General features: G+C 36.4%; 1 protein-coding gene across 3 annotated transcripts in view; it reads left to right on the top strand.

The window, feature by feature from the left end:
* ADGRB3 (adhesion G protein-coupled receptor B3) overlaps positions 1-18,706 on the top strand; it is a 716,821-nt gene that overhangs the window by 644,717 nt on the left and 53,398 nt on the right. For 2 of the 3 annotated variants that reach the window (XM_075202577.1, XM_075202579.1), the window contains 2 exons: positions 4,534-4,632; positions 4,985-5,156. In XM_075202577.1, the coding sequence (XP_075058678.1) occupies positions 4,534-4,632; positions 4,985-5,156 (271 nt within the window). The remainder of the gene's footprint in view (positions 1-4,533; positions 4,633-4,984; positions 5,157-18,706) is intronic. The other variant, XM_075202578.1, reaches the window with a different exon arrangement.

Genomic DNA, 18,706 nt, shown 5'->3' on the forward strand with positions numbered 1-18,706 from the left:
ATTAAAAAAATCTTATTCACATTTAATAAATAGCACTCCTCCCCAAACTCAGCCCTACATTCAATTAATAGCTACAAAAGCACCCCAGCATAAATGAAAGGTCCCATCACTTCACCTTAAAATAATAGACCCCACTATTGAATTAAATAGCCGCACCATCACCCCACAAATAAAATAAAATAGCACCCATTAAATAATTAAATCCCACCCAAGCTCCACCATTAAAGTTATAGCCTCCCCCTCGCTCACACATTATATTAAGACATCCCTCACACATAGTTTGTTCAAGCCACACTGTGTTAGCGACCCAGACTTTTGTCTTTCATCTCTTACAGATCTGCAGAGATGGAACAGCACTCTGCATGAAAGGAAGGTGACTGGTCCCGGAGAAGGGGCTAGCCACCACACTGTACCCTGCAGGCACTCCTAAAAGTTCCAAAGTGAGGGAGCCCGGGAAACATGCACACCACAACCCAACCTTAATCCGGCCCTGCACTGCTCTCTAACCTAGAAATCACATTTCACCCCATGACTGCACCTTCTGTACTAGCAGACACTGAAAAGCAAATAGGGAATTATGACATCTCACTATCTCTCTCCCTCACCCCCACCAACTCATTCCACATCCCCACCACTGCTATTAATCCCACAACCTTCCCCATCCCTTTTTATCCTCCTCCTTATCTCTCTTCATCTGCCACCCAATCCCTCCCATCCCCTTAAATACCTTAAATACACAAGGGAAGTGGTGGCTAGAATAGTTGTGCTTTCTGGACCCATATCTGCAATCGCCTTCACACAGTTAGTACCTGAGCTGGAGTCCTTGCTACAGACAACCGGTTGTGGCAGACCCCAGTCGCTGATAGGAACCCCTGACTCATAGGCCTGTGTGCACACTCAAGTTGGATACTAAAAGCCAATATCTGGTCTACTGGCTAATGTGGTACCACTCTATGCATTCAAGTAAAAGTACCTGAGAAAGAACTGAGAATATTATTTCTTCGCCTTACCTTTAAATGAATGTGATACCTAACTAAATATTTGATCCATATCACCACCCTTAACCCTCTTCTGTCTCAACATTCAGTGCTCTGGGGTCATTTACTGGTTCAAGCTGACAGAGCTATCAGTCTTCAGCAGGGGGTGTGTCTTCCTTACAGTGATAATGGTGGCACCAGATAAACTAGCAGCTGTGCTTTGCTGTTCTAGCATCTCATTCATTTGCAAAATAATAGGTAATTATTGTCAGTGTTTGTCAGGGGTTCAGTCATTCTTAGCTTTGTGAGATATATATTTCAATGGTAAAACTACAAAAGAACTGTCAGGCAGCCAAGCATGCTTTTTATTTACTTTGTTGTAATAAGGTTTCAGATCTCTGCAAAACAATTCAAAAACCCATAGTGTTTATAGAGTTGCCCATACATTTAAATTATATTTTTGAACCATAGAACAGTAGAAAAAAAAATAACAATGTAAATCACATTGTTATTAATTGGAGATATGAAATAAAAAATGTCTGAACATCTTTCAGCTTTAATCCCGTACAAGAGACTATCATCAATATCTCATGCTTATAGGCTGTGTCAGCAGTATAATTATATTTATCTTTTGCTCACTGAATTTTAAGTCTGTTGCTATGGATACTGTATGTCTTCATCACCTCTCATCTTCACCCCAGAGAGATGCTGGTCTCTTTTTGCATCATCACTTATATACTTTGTTAAATCTTACAAGACAATTTTGGCTTAAAAATATATAAATACATAAACACTTTAGATCCAGAACACAATTAAAGATATGGGGAGAAGGACGTGGTAGTTTTATAACATGATGAACATAATAATTTACTTTTAAAATTCTAACTGTGTATGTATGTATATATATATATATATATATATATATATATATATATATATATATATATACAAAAATCTAGAAAAAGAAAAGAAATGAATCAAAATCACTGTGCAAGGTCCATATTAAATAATACTAGAGCTTCAGGGTCCCTAATGAGAGTTAGAAATAGGAAATATATATATATAAACTTTACTTTGACTTATTTATAGTAAGTTTTCTGGAAACTGCAAGGGAATGAGGCCAACTCAGCTTCAATGCTATACAGGGCCTGCTGCAGAGATGTTGAAGACCTACATATTGTAAGGTCTTTTGAGCCTCTTTCGACCTATACACAGCAGCTTTTCTGTGTGTGGGCTTTGTGCCAACAATTAGCTCAATCCCACTAAGTCTCTTTTTACACTTCATTTTGGTTCAAAAAGAGTCTAAAAAATGTATAATTTTAAAGAGGACTGGTTTAGGAAGGTTAAAATCTATCCTCACGCTTGGAGACATAGATAAGGTCTTTCGCTTATTTCAATGCATTCATAAAAAAATTGATACACCTCATGATGTTTTTAAAGATGTCCGCAACAGTGACATGCTGCACACAGACAATGAGACTAAGGCGTTGCTCTATCTCCTTTAGAATGCTTTTTATTCTAAGCATCCCGCATGAAGTTCACTGCTAAAATAGATCAAAAATTATTATTTGTCAAACACGCCACCTCCTTGCTCTTAAACTTTTTGGCAGAGGATGTGGGTGCTGTGAGGAGTGAAAGAGAGCTGAGAATGTATTACATTTATTTTTTCTATAACTGCCCAAGATAGATTTATACAAACTCTTTTATTTAACAGAGCATATCTGTACCCTTAAGTGATGGTTCCAGGAGGTATTAGAGATTCCCCAGTATGTCCTAAATGTGAACTGGTGGAGGGTACTTTAGTAACATCCTGGGGGCCTGCTGTACAATTAGCTGTTTCTGGAACCAGGTGATTGCTATTTTTAATGATGACTTACTTGTATACTGCATCTATGCCTTTTAGGCATGACTGGTCCAGATCTCACTAAGCCATATACATTAGGTCTAGATCAGCAGATGCTATTTTATAATAAATCTATGATTAATGGTATACTCCCTTTTATCAGATCCATTTACCTTCCTAAAGTTGAGCTAATGTGGTTTTTATGGCCGTGATTTGATGCGTGAACCAGGATTATGTAATTGTAAGGATCAGTCAAAGGCTTAGCGGTGTCTAAATCTATGATTACCCAACACTAGCAAAATGATGATAGGTGATCTCTTTTTAATGCTGTGGTGGCATTTATTTATGTATTTAAATGTGCGAATGTTGGTTATGTTTGTGTTGTAGCAAGCTTAAAAATCAATAAAAAGTCTTAAAAATATTCAATGACTTTTTTTATATTTATATGCCACCGAACAGAAATTGCTTAATGTTAACAAGACTTAAGGTGATAAATAGACTTTGGTAGAATATAAATTAGTAAAAGGAAAGACTGCATCTCCTGTACAAAGTAATTATTTGTCATTTGCCATGTTATAACTCACAGAATAAGCCACCTGGGGTACACTGTCATGTACAAGACTTTGGAATAAATGCGTTGTATCTGTTAATATGGTTTTGTATACAGTAAACATTGTGCTAATTAGTTACAAAAGTTTGTTCAATGATTTGTTTTCTTTCTCTCCTGAATTATAATGAGAAATGAACACTAAAGTACTTGTTGAAAGTGCCAATTAAGTCAAACTGTTGGCGGACTACCTACTTATAAATTGTGTTTATAACAGCAGGAAATGACATAGGTTATATCTCCTGTGGAGGCTGTTCTTCCTGTAATATTTTGATGACAAGGAATCTTGTTTTGTACAGGCCACGGCAATCAAGACATTATCTAATTCTACACACACATATATGGGCTACGATTACATTACATAGGCTAATTTGTGTATTAGGTTGTACTACTATTACTTATAGGGCAGAATGTCAATAAAATAAATACACTTTAAGTATTTTATTTGTATTGTATTTTATTTTAATTGTATTGTTAAAATCACTGTTTTATATTTATTGGGGATTGATGCTTCTGCACTGTTTTGTAAACAATATACATATTCAACTATAATAGTTCATCAAATTCCTTTCACTTTAACCCTACATACAGGCTATGCTTTTATTGTAAACTTAATGTGTGTATGTAATTATAACCATTGATTGACATCTTAAATATTGTAATTGTAAATTACATTGTGATGCAATTACTATCTATCATATAATAACATGAATTTTAAAAAAAGCATAATATTATTCAAATCTATTATCATTGGCCTGAATATAGGGTTACCATCATATGTCTGATTTAGCACCTGCTTTTGTTTAGCTCAATGTGTATTCAACGGCTTTACTTTTGCAAAATGGGAATTTCTCATTTTGTAAAGCGAGACACAAGCCCTGCATGCATGAATGAAATGATCCTTCTTTTTGTATATGTAGTTATTGTCACAAGCAATTATATAAAAATGACAAAAAGTTTCCATTATTAAACAAATCAATACATTCATCATGTTACGTATGCATGAGATCTTATTTAAAAACAAAGAAAAAAAAAACTACAGCAGCAATTATTTTGGTGAAAATTGAATACTTTGTTCTTTTTGTGGGTGTTCTGTTTGTTTGCAGTCAGATGAGTGAGCCTCATAGCGGTTTGACGCTCAAATGTGCCAAGTGTGGAGTAGTTTCAACAACAGCTTTGTCAGCCACCACCGCCAGTAATGCCATGTTAGTCTAAATCATTTACATCTTCTTGTTACAAATCTTTTACCGTGCATGTCTGAAAATAGCCTGATACAATTTGTGTTCTTCTAATAATAATACAATGTCTTTTCTGTTCTGTTTTTCTTATTTTAATTTTTAAACATTAGCAACATTGTATTTAAATAAACACTTATTTTAAGTAAAAAAAAACATTATCTTGGCATCAATCCCTTCAGTTCCAAGGTGGTCTAGTCCTAAAACATATGTATATCTCACTGGTCATCTTAGCACTGAAAGGTTGCCTGTTAATTTAAGCTAATGTGATAGATTTATAGGCAAAGCACAATTTGGTTCAGCAATATTTCTCTCTAAATAGGGCATCCCTTTGGAGTTCTTGTGTTGTCCTTCCTCTACTGGCTTTGACGTGGATGTCCGCTGTTCTAGCAATGACAGATAAGAGATCGATATTGTTTCAAATACTGTTCGCAGTATTTGATTCATTGCAAGGATTTGTCATTGTGATGGTCCATTGCATTCTACGGAGAGAGGTGAGGAATATATTATTGAATATCTACCTTTATATTAGCATTAATAAGGGTTCTGTTAGACAAGTGCTTTTTCATAGTTTTCTAAATGCTCAATACAGCCCAAATTTTTGGTAAATGAACTGTAAATGTACACATTAAGTAATCATTACTAAAATATATAGTTTACTTAATAAAAATTCTGCATCTGGGCAAAATTTGCACCTACCTCTAAAACAGCCCCTGAGTGCCCATTTATCAATGCTTAGGTCAGTAAGTGTTCACTGCCTGGTGAACATAGCACTGGAAAACTGAGAAATCTGTACTTGATCTCTAACTCCTTACTTTAAATACTGTGTTTATAGATTTGCTGGTTGTAATAGTCTAATACATTATTTATCGATATTCAACTAACAGAATTCTTTGCGTAACCAGTTAGCTGAAGTAAATATCACAATTGTTATATTTCTTGTAAAGGGTTATTTAAAAAAATAACAACTATAAACAATTATATGTATTCACTAATCTTGTAGGAATCCTTGTTCTTTATCCTGTAAGGACTCAATATTAAGTAACATGTTACAAACATAACTAGTAAAACATCAACATAAAATATTAATGTCTACTTTAACAAAAATTGGCTGTATCCTATGTCTTTATTCTACTTTGCTTCTACTATTTCTAGGAGATGAATATATGTTGATTTGTATAATAGGTTCCACAAAATATGTGTGTTTCAGGAATTGAAGTGGAGTAACTGCCCCAAGCTGGCACAGTGGTTATGATGGTTAGCATATGTTAAGTAAAATATCTACATATGAATTTGTTTACATTATCAATATAAATATCTGTTGAAATGTATTTTGTTTACCGCAGAAATGGATCGCTTGTACACATGTTCTGCTTTGGACACTAGATTATTCAAAATAAAGCATTGCATTTTTTTACAGCTACAAAGATACTGTACTATCAAAGGAAAGGAAAATAGCATTATGGCTTCATAAATACAGCTAGCAGCAATATCCTTTTTTTGGTTTGAAGCCTGGAATTTGCTAAGTGAACTCCCAGAATACCTGGTTTGGCAAACAGAGGTTTTAGCAGTGAAAAGTACACAGATGGCTTGAGACTGTTGTTTTCTATGCCACACATAAAAATTCAGTAAGGTGGAAAATTCAATCCAACACTTTATATAGAATAAGCATCTGACTTAATTAGATTTATAGTATATTTAAATCCCCACTCTAGCCTTTTATTTCCATGTAATCATTAAAACAAGTTATTTTCATTAAAATGATTTAATGTCAATAAATCATTAAAATATTTGTAACCAACCATAGCCCCAAAGAGTTAAAGGGCAAAGGTGAATAAGAAAGAAAGTTAACTTGTTTAAATTAGTATAACATTCACAAATACATTTGTGCATAACTTACAGATGCAATCTCCCATAGGTTTTTATTTTGTTTTGTTTTGTCGCACTTTAACAAGTAACTAAAGCTGATGTAATTTTTCCAGGAAGTTTTACTATAACTTAGTGTTTCCCTTTCAAAATCGCTCTGTAGACGAGATTTATATGGCTCCCACTGCAAATAAAGTGTTTTTTTCCTGAGCCAATCAGTCAGGAAACTTGTTGATGGCCAAGTGAAGGCAGAGAATGGAAGAGGGACATGGTTTCATTCTATGTATGTTCAAAAGCCTTTTTACTCACTACATCATGTGACTGTGGTTGCCATGGGAATCATACGACACTTAGCAAACTATAGTAGCGACTTGAATCAAAACCCTAAAGAAAAATGAACAACTCAATGTGTTCTCTTAAAATGTAACCATAGTGATTTTTGTTTTAAAAAACTCATCTTTAGAGGGTATCACAGCTTTAAAGCGGAAGTAATAACTATCAAATATTTTTAAATTTTAGATTTATGAAGGATGAAATGTGTAATCTTATTTGAATTAAAATACATTTAACTATCTTTTGTGCTCTATTTTTGTCGAGATTTCTGAAATTGTGTTAAGCTATATAGTCATTTTATTTACTATAATCAACATGTTCATACAAAAAAGCGTATACCATGGTATGAGCAAAGGAGGGAAAGAAGAGTGAAGAAAATAAGGTTTAGATGAGGGTAGTCACCTAAATTAATTTTAGTAATTCTCAACTCTGTAAATATTATTGCAAAGGTTAAAGCAGAATCTCAAGGTATAAAATGATTTAGTGGTGTGATGGGTAGGCAGTGATTGGAGCAGTCCATTTTAAATTCTCAAATATTTTCATTACGGTTGGTCCCCAGCAATTGCATGGGCAAGAATTGCTTGAAATGTGATGAAGTTCACACTTGACTGGGTCAGGTAAGATTGCTGACCCTAACTCTGCTTTCACTCATAACCTTTGCATTGTCTCCAGAAATCAACCCTAAAACTGACCAGACACTTAGTTCTAACATGCCTCAAACATCCTACCCCTAATGCTCAACGGCAGTCTAATCCGAAAACTTGAAACCCACATCCTGTTTCGGCAGCCTGTTCTTAACCACCCCTCCTCCATTAGACTGCTCAAACACAGACATATTATGAGTGGGGCTAAATAAGACGTCATTTGGCCTTTGGCCAAAGAAGAGGATGCTTTGGGAACAATTACTCAGTTTAGGTTAATTGCAGTTATGGACATGTAGGCATCATTGCTAACCTTCCGAACTGTCTTGGTCATTTTGAACCCATGAGTGCCAGTTAATGAACAGCTGGGTTTTCTATGAGCTAATTGACCATCTACTGTATATGTCTGTGTTATTATTGGCATTGGAAAGTTTAAATGTGCATATACTATCATGTGTAAGGCACTGGGATGGATTAAAGTACAACACATATTGGGGCAGGATTAATTGAAGTAAAACTGTAGATTGTTTTGTAACATCTGAAGTGCTGAAGAGAACATGCACATTTGCCAATCAGTAGAGTACAATTTTAGTGGTCCTATCACATTCAAAAAATATTATTTAATGTCTTAATGATAACTTCTCAATATTAATATATGATGAGGTACCTGTCTCTGACTGTCATTAGCATTGGTGGCCTTGCTGTATTGATGCTCATAAATAGAGCTGCAACTGTTATTATCCCAAAAGGGATTCCGAGTTTGTTTGCAATCATCCAACCAATCAGATAATTAGGAATAATTGTTCCAACTGTGTGTCATTGTATATATTTGGTTGGTAAACTTTTATTTTAAACACTGATCACTATTTGTTTTATCTCTCATTGGACCTGGCCTTATTATCACAGCAGAACAAGTATTGTAGGGTTCATAAACCAATATTGGAAGATTTTTCCTTAGCAATGGTGCTTTCCTAAAACTCATGGTAGTATGCAGCAAATTTTAAACTCACCATGCATTGCTAAATGTGGGATGTTGGTGAGCACATGTATAGTCAATAGCAACGCAAATCACTCTTTAGTAAAATACACTTTTGGTGTGCAAATCAATTTGTCACTGTTGACTTTTAAGATTGATTACAAGGTTGCATGCAAGGACAAACATCTGTTGCAGTGTTGGACATTTTATATACAGTATTTACTTGTTAATGATACAATATGACTTTTCAACACAGTTTAGGTTAAGTTTTTTTTTTTTATGTTTTAAAGTTGATATATTTACTTATGCTTTTATTGCATGGTAGATCTTTGAAAGCATGGTAATTAGCCACACAAAATCCACAAAAAAACTGCTAGATGATTGTTGCAAAACAGCTAAGATAGAACCAGGGCACCCACAAATTTTAGCAAAGGCTAATTAAAGCCACATTTATTCATGTTCTGCAGCTTAGGACATAGCTGAAATCAGCAGGCATGCACGACAGTTTCAGAGTTACCTCCTTTGTCAGGTTACATGGTTGTTTGATTCATAATAAAAATACAGAATAAATATATTTTTCACATACGGTAATAAATGAAAGGCTTAAAATTTGGGAATGAATTCTTCCTTCAAAAATTCAATATTATAAAATAAAATTAAAATGTATAAATATCTGCTGATCTTGTATTATATTAATAACTGTATTTGTATCATTTGTTTTAATGCTGTTCTATTACCATCCAACCTCCTGGAAAAATGATCTCACATATTATAATTAAGCTAGATATAGAAAACAAATGGGAAGCATGTATATCTTGGTATATGATGAAATACTAATGGAACTCAGCTTGAAATAACATGAAAAATAGACACTGCCAAATTTTACTAGAGGAGTCATAAATTTGTTTACCACAAATCTCCAAGTTGCTGTGCAAGCATACTAATTTAATCCAAGGCCCAGATTCACTAAAACATGCTAAGTATCAAATGAAATCTGTTATTAAATATATAATATTATAATAATTCAGGCTCATCTTTGAAATGTTATATATTGTCATCACCTAAAACAAGTCTTTGTACAGAAAATAAATATGTAATTTAACTGTTCTTAAAGAATTGTATTCACGACCTCTATTATAAAAGACTTGTACACGGACATTGAAAAGATTTCAAATTGAAAGCATAGACAAAATCTTCAAGCATTCGAGGTGCATCTATGTCTGAAAGCTTAATGAGTGTTCCCATCGAACTCCTTTATATTTGTATCTTATATTTATCCTGAACAATGCAGGGCCACTGAGATCATCCACTTGTAAGGGCCCCCCAGGCTGTGCTCATAGCCTATGGAGGGTAGGACAGCATATACTCCCCCCTAGGCTGCATGTTCAGCTTTGCTCAAAACCAAGGAATGTTGTTACTGTGCAGATCAATAGGAAACGATGGATCTACAAAGTCACTTTACCCCCTGACCACAATCCAGCTCAGGTGGAGCTCTGTTCACCATCATCATCATCACCACAGCTGAGCCCCCAAGGGATGCACTGTCCCAGGTCCTTTGTACCTGTTCCCTATCTGTGCCACTGCAGGTCAAATCAAAATTATTGCGCAGCAAGGAAAAAAAACTTTACATTACTTTTTATTGTCAGTGTCAAAGTATGTTTTCTTTATATTTTAAATTCCTTTACAATGCATTTTTCATTGCAACGCAATACATTTTTTTGTCTTAACAACTCGAGTACATAGTGTTTGTATAAAATATTCATAAAAATACATATATTCTGCAAAATATAACTCTTGTAGCAACACAGTTAACCCTGCAAAAGTTTCAGATATCCAATTTCACAATATCTCGCTAAAATACGTAAATATAATGAATTAAACATTTTACTTAACAGAACATTTTAAACTCCAATAAACTCATACAAGTCATAAATATAATCCTAGTAAACTCTAATTTTTAGGTGCCATCCTACATTAGGGAGACAACTACACAATAATCAACTATCAGTACTGGGGGAGCAGAGGTAAAAGGTGGGGGAAAAGGGCAGAAGGGGAGTAAAAGCAGTTTAATCATCTCAATCAATATGCTCTATTCAAATTTCTGATAAATGTGGACAATACCATAATTTTCATCATCCATTGAGGTTTCTCTAAGTTGTTATTAAGATACCAGTATGTAGATTCAAACAATTTCATGACATCTGCCCAAACATCACTTTATAACTTTTTTTTTATATATATGGTCCCCATATTGTTTATAAATTGGATATTCCTTTTTATTTCTGGAAATATTGCTTTTCTATCAAAATAAAGATTTTCCAGTGTCAGTGCTTTTATCTCATTCGGAAATGGGGGTGTCGGTGATGTTCACTTACATTGCTCTTTTGGCAAATGTTATGATTATTTATAAATCCACCAAAACTGGTTTAATATCTCAGTATGGTTAGTCCAACCTCAGACTCTCAGAATTTGGATTTGTGATAGACATCTCTTTTATATTTCAAACATATCACAATCTCTTCAGTTACCATATGCTTTATGAGTTTTGAGCTTGGGAAATATAGTCTCTATTAATCGTTCTCATATGCACTTCTTGTAACCTTGCCAATAGAAATTGTTTCATCATGTATTCAAAGTAATTCAACAATATTTCTGTTTTTAGTAGGCTGGGGATATTTTTTTACTATGTTTCACAATTTTTTTGCCAACATTTACTGTGATCTATTTGCAGCAAATCCTTGTTAGTTTTCCTCATGCATTTCTCTAGAGTACTGCTAGTTTCATCAGAGGATAGATGGTGCTGTTTCCTCCTATATGGCACTGGAGTATATAAAGGTGACCGAGAATTTTCGTTAAGTGTGGGGTCAGGGGTTTATTGAGAAAAGTTGATGGTTTGGTTCAATGTTAAGGAAGCTAATTTCTTAAATCTGAATGGATACAAAAAAATATCATCTAGTTAGAAATGTTAATATGTTTATTATTATCTATTTATTATCTATTTTCAAGATCATTGAACCTAATAAATAGCTGTTTTTGCATCTTATGTATAGAGATCATATACTTTTTAAGGTGTGTCCTATCTTGGAAGGCTTCACCGATTCTTGGTTCATCAATTTGCACTTGTTTGTCTGAAAAATGTGTTCCTTTAACTTTTGGATCGCTGAATAACATTTAGATGCCGGTGCCTGGAGCAGTAGTTTTGTTGCTTTGTTCATGGCTGTGATAACCCATGTTATGATACATGCCTTGGCATACCATCATTGGACAGTGCATTATGTCTGTTTTCCTCTATTTTTCAGCACCCTTTTTCAGCAATTGCTACACTGCTCATTTTCTCTCCACCTATCTGCATTGTTGTTTTCCAACTATCTAGAAGTTAATGAATTTCTCCATTTCTTATTTACTTTGTTTAGCAAATTGTGCCCTTTTTCATCTCTCAGGGTATAATTATGATGGGTGACACAGGTTATAGCTACATCCTTCTAAGGCTACAAAGGAGTGCTCAGCTACGTGATTGCTGCATCAGATTTTCAATATAGAAGTAACTATTGATTATTGGCTGAGAAAATGAAACAGATTTTGTGATGTATAACTAAGGTTTTGACTTTCTCTGTAAAAAAAAATATGACAGCAGGCTTGTTGGCTTATAGGATTTATACCTCCAGAGAGAATCTCTCTGAGCACATTACCGTCTAAAATCTAAGATGTAGGTCACAATTTCGGCCTGACAGGCCCGATTTTAGGGCTCTGTCCCGCTGTCCCACCCGGGGACATGTTTGTCAAGTGGTTGGGAACATTGGGAGGTATCGTCTGTTCACAGCTGAGAGCAGCTTAAATTTTCCTGCTGCTGCCTCTTGTATTACAGCTGACTGGGAAACTTCAGAGGCCTTCACTGCTAGTATGGCTGTGACAAGGAGACCTTGTATAGTTTGGCCAGCATTTGTGCCAATAAGGTTGCTAGTATGGCTGGTAGGTCATTATATTTGCCCAGCTCCATTGTGTTCCAGGCTACGTGCATAAGTCAGACTGTGGCTTGTGTGTGCCACTGGGTACTGCATGATAGAAGGGTGCAATTGATAATGCTAGTCAAACTTTGCCTTTTAAAGCTGATCAATGGCTCTCAATGCCCCAGTATGCATTATGGTCACTAATAATAATTGCTTAAGTTTACTTGACTGTCCATGATCTATAGGGTATTTCTTTCTTTAAATATCAAAACTAACATATCTATATCATATTGTATTATTCAATATATGAATTGAGAAACTGACAGGATCCAATCTATATTATATTTCCCTCCGCTCTGGTGTAAGTTTCAAACTAGGACTCATCCCTTGCGTGTTTATTCTCTAACTTACACACCCTCTTCCCCTACCCACTTCCTACATACTTTGGGCTGTTGCACGGTCTCTTAGGCAGATAGCAATTCACAAATATGAATGGAGGAGACAATTTCTCTTTTGCACTATGGTACAGATATCACAACATTACAGCTATTCTACAATCACTAGTGCCCGAAATATGCCCAGGGTAATGTGAAAATGTGCCCAAGTGTAAGGAAGAAACTGAAAGATATAGTACAAGCATGGGCCTGAAAGAGAGATGACCAGAGGGCCTTACCTGACTCTAGCAGCTTTGTGGGCAGCAGGGGGGAAAGCCCTTTTTTTTCCCTGTGCTGCTTCTCCTGGATGGCTTCCTCAATCTTCTGTCTTGATCCTGTCACTCTCCGACTGCATTATCGGTTGCAGTATATTGTATTTGTTTCTTTCTTTCGCTGGCTACTTTCCACTATCCAGTATCTTCTCTCTTGACCCTGCTGGGTTCGTGCATCTTCAGCTTCTTCCTTCTTGACCACTGCGTTTCTTCTCCAGAGACCCGTCCTGGTCAGGCCGAACTGAAACTGTGCCGCACGAGAATGTTATATAATAGCCGTGGTGCTGGCACAGAGCAGTGATGCGGAAAACCGTGTTTGGCTCATCGTTGTGCCCACCAGTTGGCTGACAGGGAATCATTTTTGATTCGCTTTCAACAGCACTGGGACCGGAAAAGGGAACAACTTATTGCTGCCGTATCTGTAGACGGGTGAGTAGTCCTTGCCTTCTTTCTTCTCTCTTCTTTTCTTTGCCCTCTTCATGGGCTCCACAGCCGGGGGCACCCTCTCACACATGCTACCATCAGCTATGTGGTGTAGGACTACTGGAACCACAGGTCGCAAGAGACCCGTTGCAACCTCTATAATTGCAGTAGTTAACCATTGAATTAAGGTTTTATAACCACCACCAAGTCTTGCTGCTTTAGTTTGGAATTTGGAATATTGGAATAGTGCTGTGGACTTCATAATGAAAATGAAGATAAATGACTCAAAATGCCAACTTATTTTTATAATAAACTTTAATAAATTACCCTAATTTATCACATTATTAAATGTGAAATATAAGCATCTTTTCTTTTTCTTTCTTTTCTAATCTGTCATGGTCATGAATGGATAAAGAAAAATGTTCTTAAAAAAAAACACCCACTCATTAGCACTGACTGTGGCTAAATGATCAAAGCTGGGGGAGTCCTCAGTGGTCTCTGCTTTGAACATTTAGCAACAGTTAATACTAGTGACCAGTAGATGTGTTTATATGGGAATTTTTTTCTATTTGCATTGCAACAGATCAAGAAGGAAGAAAATAATATATTTCTTTATATATAGTGGTAAACAAGGGTTTTTGAAAATACTTTATTCAGTCAAAGTTTATTCTAAAATTGTAAGTGTATGTTTATTTTAATGTATACTTTTGGCATAATAGACAGGGAGCTTAGCGATTCCTGTTAATTATACTGGGTCACAATCTTGTAAATCACTCTGGGGGTTTTTAGGAATAACCTCAGCATTTTTCATCACAGAGCTACGTTGTAGGTTGTGCGGATTTTTACACACCAAACATTCATTGAACAGCCTGTGGTTAGTTATTTAATATAACGTGGGGACAGGAGTACTCCATGCTTGTGGTCACCGTGTAATAGTGGAAACCTTGCTATGCTGTCAGAGGAACAGGCATTTCCAATTAATTCACACACTCACTTAACATGCTTTGCAACCTATTTTTAAGTATTTTTACAACATGGAAAATCAATTAAATAAATCCTAATGAATAAATGTGCATAATATTCATAATTCTGCGTAAATTCCTACTGTGCATGCCCAGAACTGGAGTATATGCCTGAGAACATAGCAATGTCCAATTCAGAAGTGCAAAGGACCCTTACTACAGCCTAAAATTTCATGGGTGGAACTAGAGGGGAATGCGTGATTGTATGTATTCAATGTACAGTAAAGACATGCCAAGCTTCAGTACACGCAGCAGCCAATTTAAGCTTTGGGCATCTCAAAGATACATGATTTTCAGCTCTACCACTTGCACCAGTTACAGGTCTGGTGTAAGTGCCAGTTGCTAGTGATGACAGCCATTGATGTATGCTAGAACATGCGCTTGCAGTCAGGAGCAACTGTAAAAATACATTTAATATAGAGAAGACATTCATAACATCCTAAGAAATGTATTTCGGGGGAGGGGAACTTTTTATTTTTTAATGTTTTGTCATTAATGACTATATTATAAACAGGGGACATTAATTGAATAGTTTTGGGTTTTTCTCTGTGCTTTCTTTTGTGACTTTATATTCCCCATATGTATTCGACGTATCTTGCAGTGTATTGTCTGTTAGAGCAGAGTGGACGTAGATCTGTATTTATCAACAGACGTATCTTCAGATCCGTTCCTTGTTGAATGCGGACGTGCGAATGCCCGATGTACGTGCTTTTTTTAAAAAAAAAACTCACATTACGTTCATTTTGTTAATGAATCAGTATGTTTATTTCATTATACTGGACACCACAGAGCTTAACTATCCTCTTATAATAAGTATGCATTTATTTGTTTGTGATCAAACATATCTGTTGCAAAATGTATAATTCACAAGTTGAACTCTTTTTGAGCTGGATTAACCACACCAACACTGTTTAAAGTAAAGCAATATTTTAAAAATGGGCACCAGATTTTCAACCAGTACAGCACTAGGTTCCCAATATTTCAAAAAACATCATCACTCCCGTCCAGTCCTGTGCTTAAAAGCGCTGGGGCTCTCCCTAACCCTCTCTTGGCTGTGTTCATGGTAATTAACACAATTGAGGACCCTAAAGGGGAAACTCTGTTCCTAAATGGCTCCAGTATAATATATTTTTTAAATAAACTTTTATTTGAATAAAATAGTCCAGTCTCCAAACCTTCATTCGATTCCCCAATTTATTACATTTTAAAAATATATATTTTCATCCATTTACTTGATCCAATGCAGTCTAAATAGAAATTAAACCAAAAAAACAATCCTAATTAAAAAATGTTCCCTGCACAACACTGTACAGAGCTAACAATAACTCTAGACTCACCAGAACTCCTCTTCACTGCCTGCTAATCACAGGCTGCCCAATGAAGGGGAGTTTTGGGGACTCAAGGATTTAACCATAAAGGTTCGGTTGCTGCTAGTGTGTAGAGAACATTTTATAACAGGGTTTATCGAGTTTTGTTTTTCTGATTTTCAGTATGCTGGATCAAGAGGAAAAGAAAGAAGTAATTTGTATTAATTAATATAATAGTTTTTAGAAAGTGAAAACAAAGGCTTGAGGAGGCTTTTATTCATATCAAGTTTATATCAAAATTGTGTCTGTGTTTTATTTTTAAACTTTTTTTGGTATAAGGAATACCTGTCCATGGTACTAGACCATTGAGGTGGCAAAGTTGCTTCTACATACTCATACTTGTTCATTACTCTGTGCCCAACAGCCCAAGGAGGTCAGTGCTTTTAAGCATAAGGCTGGTAACCATTGAGAGTAGGGCATGTTGTTGTTTTTTTTGCTCTTGACTGAATCCTGGAATGTCGGGATCCTGTTTGGCAAAGAGATAGGTATTATTCACCTTCTGGAAAGCTGACTAGTGAGTCAACATTCTAGGCCTACCTTCCCACCAAGCAGCCAGACATTAAATCAGTAGCCTTTTTTTTTTTAAGCAGGACTCCTTACACCCAATCAGACCCAGAATGTAATTGATGGCATTCACATTTAATAAATATGCCTATTTCCCCCCATATAGCCCTGCCATTAAATTCATAGCACCCATGTTTAATAACTAGGCCTCCTTCCCCCTAACCAGCTCGATATTAAATTAATGATTCTCTCTTCTCACTCACTCATTGACTCGCTCCAATCCGGTTTTCGACCCCTCCACTCCACCGAAACTGCCCTCACTAAGGTCACTAGTGAGTCCCCGGCCTTCAATGCCGTTGACCATGCACTCCTTTTGCAAATGCTCAAATCTGTAGGCCTTTGTAACACCGTCCTCTCCTGGTTTTCCTCTTACCTCACCAACCGCTCCTTCTCAGTCTCTATACATGACTCTACATGCCCCCCTCTTCCCTTTCCTGTTGGCATTCCCCAAGGTTCTGTTCTTGGCCCCCTGCTTTTCTCCCTCTACACCCTTGGTGTCCTCATCTGCTCCTTTGGCCTCCAGTACCACCTCTATGCTGGTGAAACCCAAATTTATCTTTCATCCCCTGACTTCTCCACTTCCCTTCTGTCTTGTGTCTCCTGCTGTCTCTCGGCCATCTCATCTTGGATGTCACAATGCTTCCTTAAACTCAATATTTCCAAGACTGAACTTATCGTCTTCCTCCCTTCCGGGACTCTCCCACACCACCCCCCTCTCTGTTTCTGTTAATAAGACTACCCTCGCTTCTGTCCCTCAAGTCCGATGCCTTGGGTCATCCTTGATTCCTCCCTCTCTTTCAAACCTCACATTCTGTCCCTCCCTCTCCTGCTACTTCCACCCTCAGAGTATATCCAAGATATGCCTCTTTCTCACCACGGAAGCCACGAAAACCCTTGTTCACTCGCTTGTAAACTCTCACCTTGACTACTGTAACCTCTTTTTTCTCTGGCCTACCTAATTCTCACCTTGAACTTCTTAAGTCTATCCTCAATGCTGCTGCCCGTCTCATTTTTATCTCCGCTCTATCTCTGCTGTCTCCCTCCTACAGTCACTACATTGGCTCCCCATGGCCTACATAATTAAATTTAAACTCCTCACCCTCACCTTTAAGGCTCTTAATAAATCCTCCCCTCCATACGTCTCTAATCTCATCTCTATCTACACTCCTAGCCGCCCCCTCCACTCTGCCTGTGACCGTCTCCTCACTACTTCACTGATCACCTCTTCCCACTCCCATCTCCAGGCCTTTGCCCGGGCTGCTCCCCAGCTGTGGAACGATCCTTCGTGTTCCATCAGGTTAGCATCTACTCTAAAAGGCTTCAAGCGTGCCCTTAAGACTCATTTTTTTATTCAGGTCTATCAGTCCTCCTCCTAACTCCCTTGTCTCGGCTCTATCCCCCAGTTAGTACCACCCTATTTGTTTCTCCCGCTTTCCTTTAGGATTTAAGCTCTCAGGAGCAGGGCCCTCTTTCCTTGTGTACTCCTTCTACTCTTCCCTCACCCTCTGTACCTCTTGGCCTGCTTCCCTAGCCATGTTTTCTTAAGCTTCAGCCTACTTCTCGCTGATTTCTACCATCGCTTTCACTCGTTGTCCCAGAAATAATTTGATTTGCATTACCATGTTACCTGTGTGTGTGTGTGTCTGTGTATATATATATTTATATATTTTTGTTCTTCATATTTTTATGTATCATGTTTTGTCATGGGTCACTGTTTTCTGTACATGTCATGTACGGCGCTGTGGCAACTTATAAATGAAAGATAATAATAATAATAATAATAATAATAATAATAATAATAATAAAATTTACATTTATCAAATAAGCTTCCTTCCTGCAGCTAGCCACAACATTAGTTAAATAGCATCCCCATTTATTATGTACTATACCAACATTAAAGTACAAGTATTCTCATTTAATAAATCAACATATTCCCACCCTGCCAGCAGCCCCAAATGTATGTTAATAACATTCCCATTTAATAAACAGACATATTCATCCTCACAGGCCCCAATATCAAATTAATAGCTTACAAATCTCTCCCACATTTAATAGAAACTATTATTGCTATTAAAGACATCGCTGACTTTTGAATATATTAATGATTTATTTTTTATAATTATAATTAATTACTTATTGTGTGTTATAGTATTTATTCAGCATATGTTTATGTACCATAAAGAAAATCCCCCCTTTATT

This window comes from Mixophyes fleayi, chromosome 3, assembly GCF_038048845.1.
Source record: "Mixophyes fleayi isolate aMixFle1 chromosome 3, aMixFle1.hap1, whole genome shotgun sequence".
Classification (NCBI taxonomy): Eukaryota; Metazoa; Chordata; class Amphibia; order Anura; family Limnodynastidae; genus Mixophyes; species Mixophyes fleayi.